Source organism: Salmo salar, chromosome 21 (assembly GCF_965601325.2).
Source record: "Salmo salar chromosome 21, fSalSal1, whole genome shotgun sequence".
In the NCBI taxonomy this organism is placed as follows: domain Eukaryota; kingdom Metazoa; phylum Chordata; class Actinopteri; order Salmoniformes; family Salmonidae; genus Salmo; species Salmo salar.
Genome location: NC_138311.1, coordinates 44,626,146 through 44,652,250, shown reverse-complemented (window position 1 = coordinate 44,652,250; position 26,105 = coordinate 44,626,146). Strand labels below are relative to the sequence as shown.

The 26,105-nt window shown below is 44.7% G+C and overlaps 1 protein-coding gene across 1 annotated transcript in view; it reads left to right on the top strand.

Annotated features, from left to right (window-relative positions):
* Positions 1 to 1,234: 1,234 nt before the first annotated feature.
* Positions 1,235 to 26,105, top strand: part of klf7b (Kruppel like factor 7b) — a 160,744-nt gene continuing 135,873 nt past the window's right edge. Inside the window, exon 1 of the mRNA XM_014165432.3 lies at positions 1,235 to 1,750. Coding sequence (XP_014020907.2) covers positions 1,649 to 1,750 — 102 coding nt within the window. The 5' untranslated portion in view covers positions 1,235 to 1,648. The remainder of the gene's footprint in view (positions 1,751 to 26,105) is intronic.

Sequence of the window (26,105 nt, the reverse complement as noted above, 5' to 3'; positions counted from 1 at the left end):
TCTGTAACTGTTTTAAAGTCACCATTGGCCTCATGGTGAAATCCCTGAGTGGTTTCCTTATCCTCTCTGGGAACTGAGTTAGGAAGGACATCTGTATCTTTGTAATGATTGGGTGTATTAACACACCATCCAAAGTGAAATGAATAACTTCACCATGCTCAAAGGGATATTCAGTGTCTGGTTTTTTTTTGGGGGGGGGGGGGTTACCCATCAACCAATATGTGCCATTCTTTGTGAGGCATTGGAAAACCTTGCTGGTCTTTGTGGTTGAATCTGTGTTTGAAATTCCCTGCTCAACTGATGGACCTTACATATAATTGTATGTGTGGGGTACAGAGATGAAGAAGTCATTCAAAAATCATGTTAAACACTATTATTGGATGCAGTGTGTCCATGCAACTTATTATGTGACTTGTAAAGCAAATCTTTACTCCTGAAATATTTAGACTTGACATAACAAAGGGTTGAATACTAATTGACTCAAGAACTTTCAGCTTTTCATTTTTAATTAATTTGTAAACATCTCGAGAAACATAATTCCACTTTGACATTATTGTGTGTTGGCCAGTGACAAAACAATCTACATTGAATCAATTTTAAATGGAGGCTGTAACACAAAAAAATGTGGAAGAAGTCAAGGGGTGTGAATGCTTTCTGAAGGCACTGTAGAATAGATTGTCCGCACGTTGAATTCTGTATTACACAGCGGGTTTCCAGTAAAAGCCTGCAACCTCAAACCACAAGAGAAGTCGCCTAGGAGCTGTGTTGTGTTGGGAAAGCTGTTACATCACAGCCCCGAGTCCCTATCGGTCTCATGTCCTGACGTTTCTTCCTTAAAACTATATTCGAAAAATGTTTAATGAATTACAGTAAAAACACGTTTTAGGAATATTACATGTGTTTAAAATGAGTTATTTTGAAGCCTGGAAGGTTTGTGTATGCTTCCTGTTCTGTCACAGACTTCAACTGAGTGAAGGAAGTATGCTGCAGCATTTATATAGCCATCTAAAAATAGCTCACCTTTCACTGCCATGTATGACTAGAGTGACAGCTACACAAAGCCAATAGCGGCTCGCCATTCATTTTAACTCCTCCCTTTTACCTATTTTAGCGCCGCCTTAATTGGACGCCAGTGAGATCATCAAACCCTATTTACCTTATATGGTCACGCACGGAATTGATTGACAACAAACCACTCCCCCGTCCGAGTCGCTTGCTCGCTCCGCTCACTAGACAGCTAGCCCGAGCTACTCTCCCAGTCGCCTGATGAAGCTACTGCAGGCAGCGGAAAAACCAACCTGGAATTTATACAGCGAATATTGCAATCTGGCAATGCGGAAATAGATGGACGTTTCATGTCACCGAGCTGGCATTCCACTCCTGGACTGAAGACTTGAGAGTTAGCGCCAGAGAAAAAAAGGATTGCAATTCAGAGACATAATATTCAACTCTTCTTTTTCTATTGTTTATAGTGGTTCTTCTGTGTATTATTTAGTTCCAGTGGTATATAGCGCTATACTCTCTGGTGCATGGACAGACGCACAGAGGAGGATCTGAATTTTTTTTTTGTTAACCCCTAACCACACAAAAGTGGGGTTGTATTTCTTCCGGTGGATCAAAGTCAATTATTTTCAAATCTTGCATCAACATGGACGTGTTGGCGAATTACAGTATTTTTCAGGAACTCCAACTCGTGCATGACACTGGCTATTTCTCTGCAATGCCTTCGCTGGAGGAGAACTGGCAGCAGGTGATTTACTGCTTTTTCTTTACTTTACTGTATAACTGTCTTTACTTTTATTGTAGCAGCCTAGTATTTGTAAATCATCACTTATGTGCTGCTGATGCTCCGTAGCTCGAGCTGCGGAGTTGCGGCGCTCACATGTCACCCCATGCAGCCTGTCATGAAAACATTCTCAAGTTGATCACACCAGCAGGCAGCACTGTGTAGAGGGAGATAGGCTGCTATGGACGCGTCTGTGACCATAATTCCACCCTTGTGCGCTATTTTCCAAACCCCTGGTATACTATAGCTCTTCTCTGCCTTTAACGGCTCTTGATTGCATCTCGCTTGTCGATTGTAACAGTGTTATGCTGCAATTAATGATAAGCAATGTCTTGTTGGAGACAAGTCTGCATTCTTCATGTTATTTGATTGTTTTTATTGGTTATATAAATTGATTGCGTGGTAGGCTATAATAGTAGTATCATTTTGTTTTAAGCACAAGACGCTATTTGAATAACATTGTGACGGTTTGTAATTTCAGTGTTTTTTAGTGTATTGAATGCGGAGCGCCGTATGTCATTCGTTCTGTTTGGTTTATTCTTAAATGATGGCAACCAACCTGAGCGCTCCCACACAAAATTGCACGTCTGTCAGGTGCGGTTTAAGAAGGCGCGGGGCAATTTAGGCATAGAAGTAGGACTCGTAACTAATAACAAGAGACTTGTTGTTAAATAATGCATCCGCATCTGTCAGATTACTTGGTGTTTTCAGCCTGTTGGTACGAGAACCAACTCCCGATTGCGATGCAGAATATATTATCACCAACGAGCCGCGAGGATGTTCGCGTGAGGGTGATAACCAAGGCTGCATGGGGGAAGAGTGGGTGTTTGTGTGTTGGGTGTTTGTGTGTTGGGTGTGTGTGTGTTGGGTTTGTGTGTGTTGGGTGTGTGTGTGTGTGTTGGGTGTTTGTGTGTTGGGTGTGTGTGTGTGTGTTGGGTGTTTGTGTGTGTGTGTGTGTGTTGGAAATCCACTCTCACCAGTGATCCGAATGGAGCATGTGATGTTGCTGGAAAGCTGGAGAGAAAAAAAATCCCCTGTATTTGTCTGTGTCATTGTGGCATGTCGCGCTCGACATGAAGGCAAACCACTCATTCATTAGAATGAAGTCATCCGCAGGGCTGGCAGTGGTACAGTGAACACACACGGGCATGGCCAAGCAGGCAGACGTGCCAACGCTACTGCCAGTTACCACTTATCCCACTTCTCTGGGTGACTTACTGACACTAATTCACATGACTTGATCCTATTACTATTTGGTCGAATGATGCTATTGGTTTACAGGAAAGGAGTGGTTGTGATATTACTGTGTAATAATAATAATAGATGCGTCATTTCATGGAATGAGCTCAGGTATCTGTCATTTTTAAAGATGGAGACTGGTGAGCTTTCGAGTGCTTGGCCGGAGTTACTGATTCGGTGCGCGTGGTGAGATGAGCGCTTATGAGTCCGCACTAGAGCTCCACTCTGCTGTGCGCACGGCTGCACGTATCGGCTGGTCTCGGGTTGACGGGCTGTCTCCCCCAACTCATTGCAATTCCATGTGCTCAACTGCGGGAAATGAATCCGCTGGTTATTTATCGCTAGTGTGGTAGCGTGAATAAGATCCAGCAGACCCCCTGAGCCCCCCTTACACACACACACACACACACACACACACACACACACACACACACACACACACACACACACACACACACACACACACACACACACACACACACACACACACACACACACACACACACACACACACACATGGTTGGCTGGCATGTGCTAATGGAAAGCTGTGGTCTGGCAGGGCTCATCCCACCACTTTCATCAGTAATTGGCTGCTTGCTGTCAGAAAGACAGACAGACAGGCAGACGAGTCTACTCTGCTCCATCTATCATTCCCCCTCTTTGTTGTCTCATATAACCTGTTCACTTTTTGTGTCAATTAGCAGCCTTGACACACACAGGGACTAGTGCCTTTTTGTCACAAGCCTGTTGTACATAAAATCTGTCCATGTGGTAATGTGTGTTTGTTGTGTGTGTCCTGTGTGTTTGCCTAGCTGGCTCTGACACAATGGTGCCATGTTGTTTGGGATGGCTGTCAGGCCGGCCTACTGGCAGGTTTGTGAGGACCTTGGGTTTGGGGAGAATATGGTTTATGAGGACCTTGGGTTTGGGGAGAATATGGTTTATGAGGACCTTGGGTTTGGGGAGAATATGGTTTATGAGGACCTTGGGTTTGGGGAGAATATGGTTTATGAGGACCTTGGGTTTGGGGAGAATATGGTTTATGAGGACCTTGGGTTTGGGGAGAATATGGTTTATGAGGACCTTGGGTTTGGGGAGAATATGGTTTATGAGGACCTTGGGTTTGGGGAGAATATGGTTTATGAGGACCTTGGGTTTGGGGAGAATATGGTTTATGAGGACCTTGGGTCTGGGGGGAACATGGTTTATGAGGACCTTGGGTTTGGGGAGAATATGGTTTATGAGGACCTTGGGTCTGGGGGGAACATGGTTTATGAGGACCTTGGGTCTGGGGGGATGCATGGTTTATGAGGACCTTGGGTCTGGGGGGAACATGGTTTATGAGGACCTTGGGTCTGGGGGGAACATGGTTTATGAGGACCTTGGGTCTGGGGGGAACATGGGTTATGACGACCTTGGGTCTGGGGGGATGCATGGTTTATGAGGACCTTGGGTCTGGGGGGAACATGGTTTATGAGGACCTTGGGTCTGGGGGTAACATGGTTTATGAGGACCTTGGGTCTGGGGGGAACATGGTTTATGACGACCTTGGGTCTGGGGGGAACATGGTTTATGACGACCTTGGGTCTGGGGGGAACATGGTTTATGACGACCTTGGGTCTGGGGGGAACATGGTTTATGAGGACCTTGGGTCTGGGGGGAACATGGTTTATGAGGACCTTGGGTCTGGGGGGAACATGGTTTATGAGGACCTTGGGTCTGGGGGGAACATGGTTTATGAGGACCTTGGGTCTGGGGGGAACATGGTTTATGAGGACCTTGGGTCTGGGGGGAACATGGTTTATGAGGACCTTGGGTCTGGGGGGAACATGGTTTATGAGGACCTTGGGTCTGGGGGGAACATGGTTTATGAGGACCTTGGGTCTGGGGGGAACATGGTTTATGAGGACCTTGGGTCTGGGGGTAACATGGTTTATGAGGACCTCGGGTTTGGGGGGAATATTGTTTGTGAGGAACTTGGGTCTGGGGGGAATATTGTTTGTGAGGAACAGCACACTGAACCCAGACACCTAGCCACACACCTACCGAAGCCTTCTCCAAGTCTTCCATTACACAGCAAAACCATGCCAAAAGAGAGAGGAACAGAGAGAGGAGGATGAGAGAGAGATGAATAGAGAGAGAGGAGGAGAGAGAGAAATAGAGAGGAGGAGAGAAAGACGCATAGAGAGAGGAGGAGAGAGAGAGGAGGAGAGAGAGAGAAATTGAGAGAGGAGGAGAGAGAGAAGAATAGAGAGAGAGGAGGAGAGAGAGAGGAGGAGAGAGAGAGGAGGAGAGAGAGGAATAGAGAGAGAGGAGGAGAGAGAGGAATAGAGAGAGAGGAGGAGAGAGAGGAATAGAGAGAGGATGAGAGAGAGGAATAGAGTGAGAGGAGGAGAGAGAGAGGAGGAATAGAGAGAGAGGAGGAGAGAGTGGAAGAGAGAGAGAGGAGGAGAGAGAGAGAGGAGGAGAGAGAGAGAGAGAGGAGGAGAGAGGAGGAGAGAGAGAGGAGGAGAGAGAGAGGAATCGAGAGAGGAATAGAGAGAGGAATAGAGTGAGCGGAGGAGAGAGAGAGAATCGAGAGAGAGGAGGAGAGAGAGAGGAGGAGAGAGAGAGGAGGAGAGAGAGGAATAGAGAGAGAGGAGGAGAGAGAGGAATAGAGTGAGAGGAGGAAAGAGAGAGGAATCGAGAGAGAGGATTAGAGAGAGGAATAGAGTGAGAGGAGGAGAGAGAGAGGAGGAATAGAGAGAGAGGAGGAGAGAGTGGAAGAGAGAGAGAGGAGGAGAGAGAGAGAGGAGGAGAGAGAGAGAGAGAGGAGGAGAGAGGAGGAGAGAGAGAGAAATTGAGAGAGGAGGAGAGAGAGAAGAATAGAGAGAGAGGAGGAGAGAGAGAGGAGGAGAGAGAGAGGAGGAGAGAGAGGAATAGAGAGAGAGGAGGAGAGAGAGGAATAGAGTGAGAGGAGGAAAGAGAGAGGAATCGAGAGAGAGGATTAGAGAGAGGAATAGAGTGAGAGGAGGAGAGAGAGAGGAGGAATAGAGAGAGAGGAGGAGAGAGTGGAAGAGAGAGAGAGGAGGAGAGAGAGAGAGGAGGAGAGAGAGAGAGAGAGGAGGAGAGAGGAGGAGAGAGAGAGGAGGAGAGAGAGAGGAATCGAGAGAGGAATAGAGAGAGGAATAGAGTGAGCGGAGGAGAGAGAGAGAATCGAGAGAGACTAATAGAGAGAGAGGAATAGAGTGAGAGGAGGAGAGAGTGGAATAGAGTGAGAGGAGAGAGAGAGGAACAGAGTGAGAGGAGGAGAGAGAGAGGAATCGAGAGAGAGGAATAGAGAGAGGAATAGAGTGAGAGGAGGAGCGAGAGGTTTAGAGTGAGAGGAGGAGAGAGAGGAATAGAGTGAGAGGAGGAGAGAGAGAGGAATCGAGAGAGAGGAGGAGAGAGAGAGGAGGAGAGAGCGAGGAGGAAAGAGAGAGGAATATAGAGAGAGGAGGAGAGAGGAATAGAGAGAGAGGAGGAGAGAGAGAGGAGGAGAGAGAGGAATAGAGAGAGAGGAGGAGAGGGAGAGGATTTGAGAGAGGAATAGAGAGCGGAATAGAGTGAGAGGAGGAGAGAGAGGAGGAGAGAGAGTTGAGGAGAGAGAGGATAGAGAGAGGAATAGAGTGAGAGGAGGAAAGAGAGGAATAGAGAGAGTGGAATAGAGTGAGAGGAGGAGAGAGAGAGGAATAGAGAGAGGCATAGAGTGAGAGGAGGAGAGAGGAATAGAGAGAGAGGAATAGAGAGAGAGGAGGAGAGAGAGGAATAGAGTGAGAGGAGGAGAGAGAGGAACAGAGAGAGTGGAATAGAGTGAGAGGAGGAGAGAGAGAGGAGGAGAGAGAGAGGAATGGAGAGAGAGGAGGAGAGAAAGGAATGGAGAGAGAGGAATAGAGAGAGAGAGAGGAGGAGAGAGAGAGGAATGGAGAGAGGAGGAGAGAAAGGAATGGAGAGAGAGGAATAGAGAGAGAGAGGAATAGAGAGAGAGGAGGAGATAGAGGAATAGAGAGAGGAATAGAGAGAGGAGGAGAGAGGAATAGAGTGAGAGGAGGAGAGAGAGAGGAATAGAGAGAGAGGAGGAGAGAAAGGAATGGAGAGAGGAATAGAGAGAGAGGAATAGAGAGAGGGGAGGAGAGAGAGGAATAGAGAGAGAGGATGAGAGAGAGAGGAATAGAGAGAGAGGAGGAGAGAAAGGAATGGAGAGAGGAATAGAGAGAGAGGAATAGAGAGAGGGGAGGAGAGAGAAAGATAGAGACATTTGAAATGTGTTTATTCTTTTGGAACTTTTGTGAGTGTAATGTTTACTGTTTTTTTATGGTTTATTTAACTTTTGTTTACGATATATTTCCCTTGCTTTTGCAATGTAAACATATGTTTTCCATGCCAATAAAACCCCTTAAATTGAATTGAAATTGAGGAAGAGAGAGAGTTATAGCGAGAGAGAGAGAGTAATAGAGAGAGAGAGAGAACGAGAGAGAGAGAGAGAGAGAGAGAGAGAGAGGAATAGAGGAAGATGAATAAAGGACATCACTTGGAAGGACAAACCATAAAAGTCCCACATGATGGAGGTAGAGAGGAAGGGAATGTAGGGGGAAAGGAGGGGGTGGAAAGCGAGGGAGTGACTTGAAAAAAAGCCCTGTCCTGTCTGGGTAGACAGGTGGATAAAATAGTTTTTTCTAGTGCAGCCGGCAAACGCTGCTCGGCACCGTTAAAGCTGCCTGATGTTTTTACTGGTGCGGTCGGATGGCTTGATAGGATAGCGTCTACTCCATCTAGCATGGCCCTAGATCTGCCAGGCAACCTTCCTTCCCTTCCTCCCTCGCTCCGACCCGGAGACAAGATGGATGGCTGTGGAAGGCCCCCGGTGAGCAGAGTATGAATCAGGCCGTAATGGACGCGATATGGGTGAATTGAGTTTCAGTGCTGGGGGGAAGAGGGGGTAGGACTAGCAGTGTATGATGAAGGGCCGGCGGCGAGCCATACATGATGAAGTAGTCCCCCTCCCTCCTCCCATTCTCTCTTTCTCTCTCTTTCAATTTCAATTGAATTCAATTTAAGGGCTTTATTGGCATGGGAAACATATATTTACATTGCCAAAGCAAGTGAAGTAGATAATAAACAAAAGTGAAATAAATAATACAAATTAACAGTAAACATAACACTCACAAAAGTTCCAAAAGAATAAAGACATTTCAAATATCGTGTTATGTGCAAATAGTTAAAGTACAAAAGGGAAAATAAATAAACATGAACATGGGTTGTATTTACAATGGTGTTTGTTCTTCATTGGCTGGCCTTTTCTTGTGGCAACAGGTCACACATCTTGCTGCTGTGATGGCACACTGGGGTATTTTACCCAATAGATAAGGGAGTTTATAAAAATCGGGTTTGTTTTCTAATTCTTTGTGGATCTGTGGGAAATATGTGTCTCAAATATAGTCATACATTTGGCTGGAGGTTAGGAAGTGCAGCTCAGATTCCACCTCATTTTGTGGGCAGTGTGCACATAGCCTGTCTTCTCTTGAGAGCCAGTTCTGCCTATGGCAGCCTTTCTCAATAGCGAGGCTATGCTCACTGAGTCTGTACATAGTCAAAGCTTTCCTTAAGTGTGGGTCAGTCACAGTTGTCAGGTATTCTGCCACTGTGTACTCTCTGTTTAGGGCCAAATAGCATTCTAGTTTGCTCAGTTTTTTTTGTTAATTCTTTCCAATGTGTCAAGTAATTATGTTTTTGTTTTCTCATGATTTGGTTGGGTCTAATTGTGTTGCTGTCCTGGGGCTCTGTGGGTTCTATTTGTGTTTGTGAAACAGAGCCCCAGGACCAGCTTGCTTAGGGAATTCTTCTCAAGGTTCATCTCTCTGTAAGAGACGGCTTTGTTATGGGAGGTTTTGGGAATCGCTTCCTTTTAGGTGGTTGTAGAATTTAACGTATTTTTTCTGAATTTTGATAATTAGCGGGTATCGGCCTAATTCTGCTTTGCATGCGTTATATGGTGTTTTATGTTGTACACAGAGGATATTTTTACAGAATTCTGCATGCAGCGTCTCAATTTGGTGTTTGTCCCATTTTGTGAATTCCTGGTTGTTGAGCGGACCCCAGACCTCACAACCATGAAGGGTAATGGGTTCTATAAATGATTCAAGTATTTTTAGCCAGATTCTAATTGGTATATAGAATTTTATGTTCCTTTCGATGGCATTGAAGACCCTTCTTGCCTTGTCTCTCAGATCGTTCACAGCTTTGTGGAAGTTACATGTGGCGCTGATGTTTAGGCCGAGGTATGTATAGTTTTTTTGTGTGCTCTAGGGCAACGGTGTCGAGATGGAATTTGTATTTATGATCCTGGCAAATTGACCTTTTTTGGAACTGAGATTTACTGTCAGGTCCCAGGTCTGACAGAATCTGTGCAGAAGATCTAGGTGCTGCTGTAGGCCCTCCTTGGTTGGTGACAGAAGCACCAGATCATCAGCAAACAGTAAACATTTGACTTCAGATTCTAGTAGGGTGAGGCCGGGTGCTGCAGACTGTTCTAGTGCCCTTGCCAATTCGTTGATATATATGTTGAAGAGGGTGGGGCTTAAGCTGCATCCCTGTCTCACCCCACGGCCCTGTGGAAAGAAATGTGTGTTTTTTGCCAATTTTAACGGCACACTTGTTGTTTGTGTACATGGATTTTATGATGTCGTATGTTTTCCCCCAACACCACTTTCCATCAATTTGTATAGCAGACCCTCATGCCAAATTGAGTCAAAAGCTTTTTTGAAATCAACAATGCATGAGAAGACTTTTCCTTTGTTTAGTTTTTTTGTTTGTCAATTGGGGTGTGCAGGGTGATTACGTGGTCTGTCGTACGGCAATTTGGTAAAAAACCAATTTGACATTTGCTCAGTACATTGTTTTCACTGAGTCTGCTGTTAATGATAATGTTGAGGATTTTGCCAAGGTTGCTGTTAACCTGTTAGGGCTAGGGGGCAGTATTGACACGGCTGGATAAAAAACGTACCCGAGTTAATCTGGTTACTACTCCTGCCCAGTAACTAGAATATGCATATAATTATTGGCTTTGGATAGAAAACACCCTAAAGTTTCTAAAACTGTTTGAATGGTGTCTGTGAGTATAACAGAACTCCTATGGCAGGCCAAAACCTGAGAAGATTTCAAGCAGGAAGTGGCCTATCTGAGAAGTAGTGTTTCATCTTGGCTCTTTTTATTGAAGACTCAGGATCTGTGCAATAACGTGACACTTCCTACGTCTTCCATAGGGTCTCAGAGCCCGGGAAAACGTTGAACGATATCGAGGCAGGCTCTGGCTGAAACACTTTATCGCTTTTGGCAAGTGGCCACTCAGAGTACTATGGGCTTATGTAACCGATGTGAAATGGCTAGTTAGTTAGCGGTGGTGCGCGCTAATAGCGTTTCAATCAGTGACGTCACTCGCTCTGAGACTTGAAGTAGGGTTTCCCCTTGTGTTGCAAGGGCTGCGGCTTTTGTGGCGCGATGGGTAACGATGCTTCGTGGGGTGTCAGTTGTTGATGTGTGCAAGGGTCCCTGGTTCGAGCCCGGGTTGGGGTGAAGAGAGGGACGGGACCTACACTGTTACATTGATGCTGTTGACCCCGATCATTGGTTGCTGCGGAAAAGGAGGAGGTCAAAGGGGGGGGGTGAGTGTAACCGATGTCAAATGGCTAGTTAGTTAGCGGTGGTGCGCGCTAATAGCGTTTCAATCAGTGACGTCACTCGCTCTGAGACTTGAAGTAGGGTTTCCCCTTGCGTTGCAAGGGCCGCGGCTTTTGTGGCGCGATGGGTAACGATGCTTCGTGGGGTGTCAGTTGTTGATGTGTGCAAGGGTCCCTGGTTCGAGCCCGGGTTAGGGCGAAGAGAGGGACGGAACCTACACTGTTACACTTAGGCGCATGCCCGCTTCGACCGAATGCTTTGTTTTCCTTTGTCTGTTTATCTAAACGCAGATTCCCGGTCGGAATATTATCGCTTTTTTATGAGAAAAATTGCATAAAAATTGATTTTAAACAGCGGTTGACATGCTTCGAAGTACGGTAATGGAATATTTAGAATTCTTTTGTCACGAATTGCGCCATGCTCGTCACCCTTATTTAGCCTTTAGGATAGTGTCTAGAACGCACGAACAAAACGCCGCTGTTTGGATATAACGATGGATTATTTTGGACCAAACCAACATTTGTTATTGAAGTAGAAGTCCTGGGAGTGCATTCTGACGAAGACAACAAAGGTAAGAACATTTTTCTTATAGTAAATCTGACTTTGATGAGTGCTAAACCTGCTGGGTGTCTAAATAGCTAGCCCTGTGATGCCGGGCTATCTACTGAGAATATTGCAAAATGTGCTTTCACCGAAAAGCTATTTTAAAATCGGACATATCGAGTGCATAGAGGAGTTCTGTATCTATAATTCTTAAAATAATTGTTATGCTTTTTGTGAACGTTTATCGTGAGTAATTTAGTAAATTCACCGGCAGTGTTCAGTGGGAATGCTAGTCACATGCTAGTCACATGCTAATGTAAAAAGCTGGTTTTTGATATAAATATGAACTTGATTGAACAAAACATCCATGTATTGTATAACATAATGTCCTAGGGTTGTCATCTGATGAAGATCATCAAAGGTTAGTGCTACATTTAGCTGTGGTTTGGGGGTATGTGACATTATATGCTAGCTTGAAAAATGGGTGTCTGATTATTTCTGGCTCGGTACTCTGCTGACATAATCTAATGTTTTGCTTTCGTTGTAAAGCCTTTTTGAAATCGGACAGTGTGGTTAGATTAACGAGAGTCTTATCTTTAAAATGGTGTAAAATAGTCATATTTTTGAAAAATTGAAGTAATAGCATATCTAAGGATTTGAATAACGCGCCACAGGATTCAACTGGCTGTTGAGTAGGTGGGACGCAAGCGTCCCACCTAGCCCATAGAGGTTAATGCATATCCCACGGTAGTTGTTGGGGTCAAATTTGTCTTAAGTTTTGTGGATTGGGGTGATCAGTCCTTGGTTCCAAATATTGGGGAAGATGCCAGGGTTTGTATTTTGTCATGTAGCTTATTCAATATAATTGGAGAATCCAGTGGGTTCTGGTAGTCTTTAACAGTTGATTATAAGATTTCTATTTGATCATGTATATGGTTTTGCTGTTTTTTATTTGTTATAGAGCAAACAAGATTGGAGAAGTGGTGTACCCATACATCTCCATTTTGGATAGATACATCTTTGTTTATTTTGTGTTTTCCAATTTTTCCAGAAGTGGTTACAGTCTATGGATTCTTCAATTACATTGAGCTGATTTCTGACGTGCTGTTCCTTCTTTTTCCATAGTGTATTTCTGTATTGTTTTAGTGATTCATCATAGTGAATGTGTAGGCTCAGGTGTTCTGGGTCTCTATATTTTTGGTTGGATAGGTTTCTCAATTTCTTTCTTAGGTTTGCATTCTTCATCAAACCATTTGTCATTGTTGTTAATTTTCTTTGGATTTCTGTTTGAAATGTTTAAATATGATAGGGAAGCCAAGAGGTCAAATATACTGTTTAGGTTTTCTACTGCCAAGTTTACACCTTCACTATTACAGTGAAACGTTTTGTCCAGGAAGTTGTCTAAAAGGGATTGAATTTGTTGTTGCTCAATAGTTTTTTGGTAGGTTTCCACACAACTTTCCTTACATCTATACCATTTCTTAATATTATTCAGTTCCTTTGGCTATGATGCCTCAAGATTGAGTATTTCTCTGTTCAAGTAGATTGTGATTTTGCTGTGATCTGATAGGGGTGTCAGTGGACTGACTGTGAACGCTCTGAGAGACTCTGGGTTGAGGTCAGTGATAAAGTAGTCTACAGCAGGCATTCCCAAACAGGAGTACGCGCAATCCAATTGGGGGTACGCCAAATAAAAATGTGATTCACATTTTAAATATTTGTAATTTTTATTTCTTCACATTTTCTAACAGACCATTTAGTAAATGCCCGCGTCCATAGAGACAAATATCAGCTCGACTGGTAGTACTGTTACTACCAGCGGTACTACACCTGCACCTGTTGACAACACAAGTTGATCTGCTTCCATGAGCACATCCAATGTATCACGCCCTGACCATAGAGAGCCCTCGGAGTTCTCTATGGTGTAATAGGTCAGAGCGTGACTAGGTTTTTTTTCTAGTTATTATAGTTCTATGTTGGTGTGTGAGTATGGTTCCCAATCGGAGGCAGCTGAATATCGTTGCCTCTAATTAGGGATCATACTTAGTGTGTCCCTTTTCCCACCTGCGTTGTGGGATATTGCTTGTAGGAGTGCCTATGTGCGTTACGTATTGCACGTTCGTTAATTCTTTGTTGTTTTGAAGTTCCACTGTAATAAATATGTGGAACTCTACTCACGCTGCGCCTTGGTCCGATTATTTATATAACGATCGTGACACAATGCTAGCATCAGTAATTCTACATGGGTTGTTAGCCCGGCTAGCATGGACACTGACAGTTGTGAATCTGATGCAGCTGAAGAGCTACTGCCCCCCTTACCTGGGATGGCACCGAACAACAGACAGGGACGTTGGACCTTTGAAGAGACTCAAATATGATGAGAACTACATTGATTTGGGGTTCACTTATATTGGGAGTAGTGCCTTTCCTCAGCCACAGTGTGTTATATGTGCAAAAGTACTATCTCAGAACTCGATGAAACCGACACTCTTGGGCAGACATTTAGAAACAATACATGCCAATTTGAAAAATAAGCCACAGGAGTTTTTTGAGCGAGAATTAAGACGTCTTTCGAGTAGTAAGACGTATAAAATCAACAGATACCATTAATAAGAAAGGACTATAAGCATCTTATATGGTGAGCTACTGAGTGGCTAGGACAGGCAAGCCCCATACTATTGTGGAGGACTTAATTCTTCCTGCTGCTGCGGATATGGCTGGGACAATGCTGGGGGAAAAGGCCAAAAAAACTATACAGACAATGACTTCATCAAACAACACTGTTTCACAACGCATCAGTGACATGGCAGATGTTTTGTAACAATTACTGCTTTGCATACAAGCCAGTGAATTCTATGCCTTACAGCTGGATGAGTCGACAGATGTGGTGGGTCTGGCACAGCTCCTGGTATATGTCCGTTATGTTTATGGGGGGTCAATTAAGGAAGACATCCTCTTCTGAAAACCACTGGAAACCAGGACAACAGGAGAGGATATTTTTAAAGTACTGGACAGCTTTGTGACATCAAATGGATTTTGGTGGTCAAGATGTGTTGGTATCTGTACTGATGGCGCAAAAGCCATGACAGGGAGACATAGTGGAGTGGTAACACACGTGCAAGCAGTTGCTCCCGTTGGGTACACTGCAGCATCCACCAAGAGGCTCTTGCTGCCAAGGGAATGCCTGACAGTTTGAAAGATGTTTTGGACACTATAGTGAAAATGGTTAACTTTGTTAAACCAAGGCCCCTGACCTCTTGTGTATTTTCTGCACTATGCAATGATATGGGCAGCGACCATGTAACACTTTTACAACATACAGACGTGTGCTGGTTATCAATGGGCAAAGTATTGACACGTTTTTCTGAATTGATAGACAAACTTAAAGTTTTATTTACTGAGCATAATTTTCACTTGTCTGACCGCTTGCCTGATGATGAGTTTCTCACACGACTGGCCTATCTGGGTGATGTTTTTTCTCCCCTGAATGATCTGGATCTAGGGTTACAGGGACTCTCCGCAACTATGTTCAATATGCGGGACAAAATTGAGGCTGTGATTAAGAAGTTGGAGCTCTTCTCTGTCTGCTTTAACAATGACATCACGCAAGTCTTTCCATCATTGTATGATTTTCAGTGTGCAAATGATCTCAAAATAATGGAGAATGTCAAATGTGATATAGCGAAGCACCTGAGTGAGTTTGGTGCACATTTACACAGAAACTTTCCCTAAACGGATGACACAAAAAACTGTGTTAAGACACTGATGCCCTTTGCAACCACGCACCTTTGTGAGAGTGGATTCTCGGCGCTCACTGGCATGAAAACTAAATATAGGCACAGACTGTGTGTGGAAAATGATTGAAGACTGAGACTCTCTCCAATACTTCCAACATTGCAGAGTTATGAGCATCCTTTCAAGCACACCCTTCTCATTAACCTGTGGTGAGTTATTCACAATTTTAGATGAACAAATAAGGTTTTATATATAAGATGTTAAATAAAAAGCAAAATTATTGATTATTAATATATTATTATTTGTGCCCCGGTCCTATAAGAGCTCTTTGTCACTTTCCACGAGCCGGGTTGTGACAAAAACTCACACTCATTCTTATGTTTAATAAATGTATCGTATAGTGTGTGTGTGTGTGTGGCAGGCTTACAATGATGTCAAAAAACAACATTTGAGAGTGCGCTGACTATGGTGCTAGAGGGGGTACGCAGCTGGAGATTGAATGTTTGAAGGGGTACGGGACTGTAAAAGTTTGGGAACAGTACTACAGCCAATAGATGGACTGTAGGTGTGCCTACCGTAGTTTTCCCTCAAAGACTACCATTGACTATGTAAAGTTGTGGCCAAAAGGTTTGAGAATGACACAAATATTAATTTTCACAAAGTCTGCTGCCTCAGTTTGTATGATGGCAATTTGCATATACTTCAGAATGTTATGAACAGTGATCAGATGAATTGCAATTAACTGCAAAGTCCCTCTTTGCCATGCAAATGAACTGAATCCCCCCAAAATATTTCCACTGCATTTCAGCCCTGCCACAAAAGGACCAGCTGACATCATGTCAGTGATTCTCTCTTTAACACAGGTGTGAGTGTTGACGAGGACAAGGCTGGAGATCACTCTGTCATGCTGATTGAATTCAAATAACAGACTGGAAGCTTCAGAAGGAGGGTGGTGCTTGGAATCATTGTTCTTCCTCTGTCAACCATGGTTACCTGCAAGGAAACACGTGCCGTCATCATTGCTTTGCACAAAAAGGGCTTCACAGGCAAGGATATTGCTGCCAGTAAGATTGCACCTGAATCAACCATTTATCGGATCATCAAGAACTTCAAGGAGAGTGGTTCAATTGTTGTGAAGAATGGCAGCAGGCAGGCAGGTGTGAGTGCATCTGCACGCACAGTGAGGCAAAGACTTTTGGAGGATGGCCTGGTGTCAAGAAGGGCAGCAAAGAAGCCACTTCTCTCCAGGAAAAACATCAGGGACAGACTGATATTCTACAAAAGATACAGGGATTGAACTGCTGAGGACTGGGGTAAAGTCATTTTCTCTGATGAATCCCCTTTCCGATTGTTTGGGGCATCCGGAAAAAAGCTTGTCCGGAGAAGACAAGGTGAGCGCTACCATCAGTCCTGTGTCATGCCAACAGTAAAGCATCCTGAGACCATTCATGTGTGGGGTTGCTTCTCAGCCAAGGGAGTGGGCTCACTCACAATTTTGCCTAAGAACACAGCATCCTCCAAGAGCAACTTCTCCCAACCATCCAGGAACAGTTTAGTGACAAACAATGCCTTTTCCAGCATGATGGAGCACCTTGCCATAAGGCAAAAGTGATAACTAAGTGGCTCGGGAAACAAAACATTGATATTTTGGGTCCATGGCCAGGAAACTCCCCAGATCCCACTGAGAACTTGTGGTCAATCCTCAAAAGGCGGTTGGACAACAAAAAAAATACAAATTCTGACTAACTTCAAGCATTGATTATGCAAGAATTTGCTGCCATCAGTCAGGATGTGGCCCAGAAGCTAATTGACAGCATGCCAGGGCGGATTGCAGAGGTCTTGAAAAAGAAGGGTCAACACTGCAAATATTGACTCTTTGCATCAACTTCATGTAATTGTCAATAAAAGCCTTTGACACTTATGAACATCTGACAAAAATATCTAAAGACACTGAGGCAACAGACTTTGTGAAAATTTATATTTGTGTCATTCTCAAAACTTTTGGCCACGACTGTACATACCCAGCGTGCGACAGATTTGCAGGAGTTGTGACCCATTTTTGTTGGTTATGTTGTCGTCGTTGTGCCTAGGGGGCATATGGGGGAGGGAATGCTGTCACCTCCAGATAGGTGTTTGTTCCACTGTGCGCTGAGGGTGTCAGGTTCTTGTCCAGTTCTGGCATTTAGGTTGCCACAGACTAGTTCATGTCCCTGGGCCTGGAAATGATTGATTTCCCCTTCCAGGATGGAAAAGCTGTCTTCATTAAAGTATGGGGAATCTAGTGCGGGGATATAGGTAGCACAGAGTATGACATTTTTCTCTGTCAAGATAATTTCCTTTTGAATTTGTAGCCAAATGTAAAATGTTCCTGTTTTGATTAATTTAATAGAGTGAGTTAGCTCTGCTCTATACCAAATTAGCATACCCCTGAGTCACTTCCCTGTTTCACACCTGGTAGTTTGGTGGATGGACTACCAGCTCTCTGTAACCTAGAGGGCAACCAGTGGGTCCATCTCCTCTATACCATGTATCTTGTAGGATGTTTCCAATTTCTTTGGTGAAGTCCAGGTTCTAGCTCTTTACGCGAAAGGCAGATGACCTCAGGCCTTGGATATTCCAGGATGAGATAGTGAAGGCTTTGTGTTCCATAAAGTGTCCAATGTCATTAGTCGTGTAGATTGGCCTCAGACCAGTAAGTGTGAGCAGAGCCTGCTGAGCATCTGGTACATGCCATTGGCTTGGGCTAGTGTAAGAATGGGGGTTGGGCCTGTTTGCCCGCTCACTGCCTGGGCGTATGTGTGACTTCCATGTTGAGGCCCTCTTTGCGGGGGTGGGGTGCATGGGGTGGGCAGGAGGGACATAGGTCTGATCTGAGGGGGCCTAAATGGGGTGTGGGCATGGTTGACTTGGGGGGGTGTTGATTGGTTGGGGTGGGGGTGTGTATGTGGCTGGTGGTGTTGTGGTCTGGATGTCCTCTCGGCGTGGGTCCTCTATGTGTAGGTCCGGGGGGGGGGGGGGTCTGCCGGTCTGGGAGAGTGTCTTGCTGGTCTGGGCGGGGTGTCTATTGATCTGTTGCTCCTGTGTGATGTGTTGGGGCTGCGTTTGAGTCAATGTCCTTTAGAGTCCTGGCGAAGGTGGGCACTGCTTCCTTGTACAGGTGGACCTGGTCCTAAAGGCTGTTCAAGTCCAGGGTAGAGTGGTGGGCCAGGTAGACATTTGGTTTTGAGGCATAGTCACAGGAAATACTTGCATTTGCCTGCTGTACGGTAGCAGGGTGGAAGTCTTTTTGTGGTAGCAGGGTAACCACTTGTGCATTGGGGAAAGTAGAACAAGCTTTTTCAATCACTCTCTTGAGTTCTGTGACCACCTTTTCCTGCTGAATTCTCAGGTCGTTTGTGCCTGTGAGTATTATTATGTGGCTAGGTGAACCTAGTTGGTCCTCAGACAGAAGGTCTAGGGCGCTGGGTGTTTGGACACCAGAGTTTAGACACTGTGTGTTTGGGAAAAAGTTGATTTAGTTTGAGTCCATAAGGAGTACAATCGGTGTCTTGTGTATGTCCTCAGTGAGTGTGGGGGGGTTGTCAGGAGGGCTGTCAGGGTGGCTGACAAGGGGTGTGCTCAGAGGGTGTGGGATCCCCTAGGCGCTTCTTTTGTCTGTCCTGCTGTGATGTCGAGGCTATGGTCAGGGTCTGGGGTGGAATGTTCTCCTGTGGTGTCGAGACTTTGGTCAGGGTCTGAGGTGGGCTGTTCTGCTTGCTTCTCTGCGAGGGTGGCCAAATATCTAATGGGTTGTTCTCTGTCACACGTCATCGTTCTCACCTTCTCCTCAAGCACTTTCACCTTCTCCTCTAGTGCTCTGTTCTTTTCATGCTCCTGCTCTTTCACCTGTTGGATTTGCCTTACCACAGTCCAGAGTGCAGATATGTCTCTCTCCACCTCCAGCTCTCCGGGTCAGGTTGAGGTGGTGTTGTTGAGCTGGACAATTTTTTTGTGCTGACTGGAGTGTGTTCACCTGCTGTTTCAGCTCCAACTGCCTTACCTCCAGCTGGGTAAATGTATCCTTCATTTCAATGAGGGAGTAGTACTCTGTGCTGGGAGGTTGACTTTCCGCTTGGGGTTGCTCATCTGTGGGGTTATATAATGAAGAGGTCTGGTCTGACACGCTCGCGTGTATCTTTCTCAAGAGAGAGCTTATCCTGCTGAGCTATCACTTTGATTATGTGAAAGTCTAGCTGAAACTGTTTTGGGTTGCCCTGTACCATTACTGTTCCAGACTTGTACAGGTTGACATTGGCTGACTCAGAGTCCTTGTTGTCTAAAATAGCACTGTGCCATAACAGTGTGGAAGATTAAGTTGCTTATGTTCCCATTTTTATAATAGTCAGCAAAAAGTGTCTCTTGATTTTCCATAAGGAGCTTATTTTTGTACTCTTTCCGTGCCTTCTCAATTTTATTATCCAGAGGGTACTGTATTGTAATGACCTCTGAACAGTGGGAGGGGGCTTCAAAGGCCTCTGCATTTGGGTGGGATAAGCTGTGAAACTCTCCTGTCATTGTTTGGCTCAAGGGCTTTGACACCTCTCACTTCACACCTCAGTGCTAATTGAAGTGGCAGTCAGATGTGTTCTGCCCTAGCAAGCTTGGTAGCCTTAACTTAGCATTCAGTCCTTAAAATGTAAAATATATCATTGTAACATATTTTTCTTCTTGGCTTTAAAAGTAGCTTCAGACTAAACATGACTCACTCAGTTCCAGGTTGGAGGGTGTTTTCACATTTCTGTTGTTTGTTTGACAGAGCATTTGCTGTGTAGCTTGGAAATAAGAATATTTGGTAGTAAAACTCCTTCCAGGTAATATTGTCCAAAATCAGGTTGTATGTTTGGAGTTTTTATTTGGAGTGAAGGTTATGTTGTGGAGGGTATCCTGTATATGTCCTTGCCGAAAAATCCAAGTTCATATAACTCTAAATCTATATTTTTATAAAAACATTCTGAAAAATGCGGGAGCTCATCTGCTCATCTCTCTCTCCTTCTAGTAGATGTATCTCTCTCTTTCTCTCAATTCAATTCAAAGGGCTTTATTGGCATGGGAAACATATGTTTACTTTGCCAAAGCAAATGAAATAGATAATAAACAAATGGGAAGTAAACAAGGGAAATAAACAATCAGTAAACATTACAATCACAAAAGTATTCCTCTGTCTCTCTCTTTTCCCCTGTCTCCTCTCATCTCCTCTCTCCCCTCTCTCCTTTCCTCTCGTCTCTCTCTTTCTTTCCCCCTCTCTCCTCTCTCCCCCTCTCTCCTCTCCTCCTCTCTCTCTCTCTCTCTCTCTCTCTCTCTTTCCCCCTCTCTCCTCTCCTCTCTTCCTCTCTCTCTCTCTCTCTCTCTCTCTCTCCTCTCCTCTCTCCCCCTCTCTCCTCTCCTCTCCTCCTCTCCCTCTCTTTCCCCCTCTCTCCTCTCTCCCCCCCTCTCTCTCTCTCTCCTCTCCCCCTCTCTCCTCTCTCCCCCTCTCTCCTCTCCTCCTCTCTCTCTCGCTTTCCCCCTCTCTCCTCTCCTCTCTCCCCCTCGCTGCTCTCCTCCTCTTTCTCTCTCTCTCCCTCTTTCCCTCTCTCTCCTCTCCTCTCTATTTACATTCGTTCAAACATGTCAAACGTTGTATAGCATCAATCTTTAGGGCCTTTTTAAGTTTGGGTCAGTCACAGTGGTCAGGTATTTTGCCACTGTGTTTGGGGCCAAATAGCATTCTAGTTTGCTCAGTTTTTTTGTTAATTCTTTCCAATGTGTCAAGTAATTATCTTTTAGTTTTCTCATGATTTGGTTGGTCTAATTGTGTTGCTGTCCTGGGGCTCTGTGGAGTGTGCTTGTGTTTGTGAACAGAGTCCCAGGACCAGCTTGCTTAGGGACTCTTCTCCAGGTTCATCTCTCTGTAGGTGATGGCTTTGTTATAGAAGGTTTGGGAATCACTTCCTTTTAGGTGGTTGTAGAATTTAACGTCTCTTTTCTGGATTTTGATCATTAGCGGGTATCGGCCTAATTGTGCTCTGCAGGCGTTATTTGGTGTTTTACGTTGTACACAGAGGATATTTTTGCAGAAATCTGCATGCAGAGTCTCAATTTGGTGTTTGTCTTATTTTGTGAATTCTTGGTTGGTGAGCGGACCCCAGACCTCACAACCATAAAGGGGAATGGGTTCTATAACTGATTCAAGTATTTTTTGCCAGATCCTAATTGGTATGTCGAATTTTATGTTCCATTTGATGGCATTGAAGGCCCTTCTTGCCTTGTGACTCAGATCGTTCACAGTTTTGTGGAAGTTACCTGTGGCGCTGATGTTTAGGCCGAGGTATGTATAGTTTTTTGTGTGCTCTAGATGGAATTTGTCTAGATGGAATTTGTATTTGTGGTCCTGGCGACTGGACCTTTTTTGGAACACCATTATTTTGGTCTTACTGAGATTTACTGTCAGGGCCCAGGTCTGACAGAATCTGTGCAGAAGATCTAGGTGCTGCTGTAGGCCCTCCTTGGTTGGGGATAGAAGCACCAGATTATCAGCAAACAGTAGACATTTGACTTCAGATTTTAGTAGGGTGAGACCGGGTGCTGCAGACTGTTCTAGTGCCCTCGCCAATTCGTTGATATATATGTTGAAGAGGGTGGGGCTTAAGCTGCATCCCTGTCTCACCCCACGGCCCTGTGGAAAGAAATGTGTGTGTTCTTTGCCACTTGTTGTTGTGTACATGGATTTTATGATGTCGTATGTTTTTCCCCCAACACCACTTTCCATCAATTTGTATTGCAGACCCTCATGCCAAATTGAGTCAAAAGCTTTTTTGAAATCAACAATGCATGAGAAGACTTTGCCTTTGTTTTGGTTTGTTTATTTTACAATTAGGGTATGCAGGGTGAATATGTGGTCTGTCGTACGGTAATTTGACATTTGCTCAGTACATTGTTTTCACTGAGGAAATGTACGAGTCTGCTGTTGATGATAATGCAGATGATTTTCCCAAGGTATCTGTGGATGCATATCTCACGGTAGTTATTGGGGTCAAATTTGTCTCCACTTTTGGGGATTAGGGTGTTCAGTCCTTAGTTATAAATACTGGGGAAGATGCCAGAGCTGAGGATGATGTTAAAGAGTTTTAGTATAGCCAATTGGAATTTGTTGTCTGTATATTTGATCATTTCATTGAGGATATTGAGGACTTTTTGGGTTGGAGGGTTTTTATTTTGTCCTGTAGTTCATTCAAGGTAATTGGAGAATCCAGTGGGTTCTGGTAGTCTTCAATAGTTGATTCTAAGATTTGTATTTGATCATGTATATGTTTTTGCTGTTTGTTCTTTGTTATAGAGCCAAAAGGATTGGAGAAGTGGTTAACCCATACATCTCTATTTTGGATAGATAATTATTTGTATTGTTGTTTGTTTAGTGTTTTCTAATTTTCCCAGAAGTGGTTAGAGTCTATGGATTCTTCAATTACATTGAGCTGATTTCTGACGTACTGTTCCTTCTTTTTCCGTAGTGTACAGTATTTCTGAATTGTTTTAGTGATTCACCATAGTGAAGGCATAGACTCTTTCTCTCCCTCCCTCCTCCCTCTTTCTTTCTAAAATGCTCCTTATTTCTCTCCCCCTCTTTCTCTCTCTCTCTCCCCCCTCTCTCTCCCCCCCTCTTTCTCTTCCTCCCTCTCTCTATCTCTGCCTCTACTCTATCTCGCCCTCTCTCTGCCCCTCTTTCTCTCTCCCCCTCTTTCTCTCTCCCTCTCTCTCGCGCCCCCTCGTTCTCCCCCCTCCCCCTCTCCTCTGAGTCCCTGTGGAGACAACACTGCTGCTGCTGGCTGAGCTATCTGTCTCTCTCACCCGGCTTGAACAAAGAAGCCATTGCTCACTGTCACCAGGAAACAGAGGGGAGAGAAAGGGGGAGAGAGAGAGATGGGGAGAGAGAGAGAGGCCCACTGTAATCATCGCTCTTCTGTCAGTCCTCTGTAGAAAGGTAGGGATTATTTAGCAAGGGTTGTTTGTGAAACAAGAGGGCCCCTGTACTCTCTGTCTCCCTCCACAAACATACACACACACCACACACACACACACACACACACACACACACACACACACACACATACACACACATCCACACACACACACACACACACACACACACACACACACACTACACACACACATCCACACACACACACACACACACACACACACACACACACACACACACACACACACACACACACACACACACACACACACACACACACACACACACACACACACACCTCTGTGAGGCTCGTAATTGGCTGCTGAGAAGGTTGTAATGGGTAGGGGAGGGCAGAGTAGAGAGGGGTTGGAGAGCGGGTGGGTCTGCCTGGGGATTGAACAAGAGGAGAAGTAAACAACACCATTAAAACCACGTGAGACACTTCACCCGATTAACCAGCCTCACCTGAGAGACAGAGTGGAGACACTTCACCCGATTAACCAGCCTCACCTGAGAGACAGAGTGGAGACACTTCACCCAATTAACCAGCCTCACCTGAGAGACAGAGTGGAGACACTTCACCCGATTAACCAGCCTCACCTGAGAGACAGAGTGGAGACACTTCACCCGATTAACCAGCCTCACCTGAGAGACAGAGTGGAGACACTTCACCCGATTAACCAGCCTCACCTGAGAGACAGAGTGGAGACACTTCACCCGATTAACTTCTATGGGCTACGTGGGACACAGCCAGTGAAATATCAGGGCGGAAAATTCAAAACAACAAAATGTCATAATTCAACTTTCTCAAACATACAACTATTTTACACCATTTTAAAGATACACTTCTCCTTGATGTAATCACATTGTCCGATTTCAAAAAGGCTTTACAGCGAAAGCAAAACATTAGATTATGTTAGGAGAGCACATAGACAAAAATAATCACACAGCCATTTTCCAAGCAAGGACATGTATCAATAAAACCCAAAACACAGCTAAATGAAGCACTAACCTTTGACGATCTTCATCAGATGACACTCCTAGGACATTATGTTACACAATACATGTATGTTTTGTTCGATAAAGTTCATATTTATATCCAAAAACAGCATTTTACATTGGCGCGTGATGTTCAGAAAATGTATTCCCACCAAAACCTCCGGTGAATGTGCACATCAATTTACAAAAATACTCATCATAAACGTTGACAAAATATATAACAATTATTTAAAGAATTATAGATAGACTACTCCTGGATGCAACCACTTTGTCAGATTTTAAAATAGCTTTACGGAGAAAGCCCATTTTTCAATATTCTGAGTACATAGCTCAGCCATCACAGAGAGCTAGGCAGACACCCGCCAAGTTCGGGGCACCCTAAACTCAGAATTAGTATTAGAAATATTCTCTTACCTTTGCTGATCTTCGTCAGAATGCACTCCCAGGACGGCTACTTCCACAAGAAATGTTGTTTTTGTTCGAAATAATCCATATTTATGTACAAATACCTCCGTTTTGTTCGTGCGTACAGATCACTTATCAAAAGGCATAACGCGCGAGCGCGGAACCAGAGACGAAAAGTCAAAATGTTCCATTACCGTACTTAGAAGCATGTCAAACGCTGTTTAAAATCAATCTTATGGTATTTTTAACGTAAAATTGCGATAATATTCCAACCGGACAATAGCATATTCATTCAAGAATAAAAAGAAGGAACGGCGCGCTCGCATGACCGCGCATATCCAATCCCTTTGTTGCCAGGCAGACCACTCAGTAACTGAGCTCCTATTATCTGCCCAGTAACAGGAAAATGCTCAAACCACTTTCTGAAGGCTTTTGACAGCCAATGGAAGCCTTAGGAAGTGCAACGTGACCCCACAGACACTGTAGTTTGGAAAGGGATTCAAAAGAAGAACTACAATTCTCAGATCTCCCACTTCCTGGTTGGATTTTTCTCAGGTTTTTGCCTGCCATATGAGTTCTGTTATACTCACAGACACCATTCAAACAGTTTTAGAAACTTCAGAGTGTTGTCTATCCAAATCTACTAATAATATGCATATTCTAGTTTCTGGGCCAGAGTAGTAACCAGTTTAATTTGGGTATGTTTTTCATCCGGCCGTGAAAATACTGCCCCCTAGCCCAGACAGGTTAACCTGCAGTATTTTCACGGCCGAATGAAAAACGTTAGCGTCCCACCTAGCCCATAGAAGTTAACCAGCCTCACCTGAGAGACAGAGTGGAGACACTTCACCCGATTAACCAGCCTCACCTGAGAGACAGAGTGGAGACACTTCACCCGATTAACCAGCCTCACCTGAGAGACAGAGTGGAGACACTTCACCCGATTAACCAGCCTCACCTGAGAGACTGAGTGGAGACACTTCACCCAATTAACCAGCCTCACCTGAGAGACATAGTGGAGACACATCACCCAATTAACCAGCCTCACCTGAGAGACAGAGTGGAGACACTTCACCCAATTAACCAGCCTCACCTGAGAGACAGAGTGGAGACACTTCACCCAATTAACCAGCCTCACCTGAGAGACAGAGTGGAGACACTTCACCCGATTAACCAGCCTCACCTGAGAGACAGAGTGGAGACACTTCACCCAATTAACCAGCCTCACCTGAGAGACAGAGTGGAGACACATCACCCAATTAACCAGCCTCACCAGAGAGACAGAGTGGAGACACTTCACCCAATTAACCAGCCTCACCAGAGAGACAGAGTGGAGACACTTCACCCAATTAACCAGCCTCACCTGAGAGACAGAGTGGAGACACTTCACCCAATTAACCAGCCTCACCTGAGAGACAGAGTGGAGACACTTCACCCAATTAACCAGCCTCACCAGAGAGACAGAGTGGAGACACTTCACCCAATTAACCAGCCTCACCTGAGAGACAGAGTGGAGACACTTCACCCAATTAACCAGCCTCACCTGAGAGACAGAGTGGAGACACTTCACCCAATTAACCAGCCTCACCTGAGAGACAGAGTGGAGACACATCACCCAATTAACCAGCCTCACCAGAGAGAGAGTGGAGACACAGATAGAGAGAGAGAGGGAGAGAGAGAGAGAGAGAGAGAGAGAGAGAGAGAGAGAGAGAG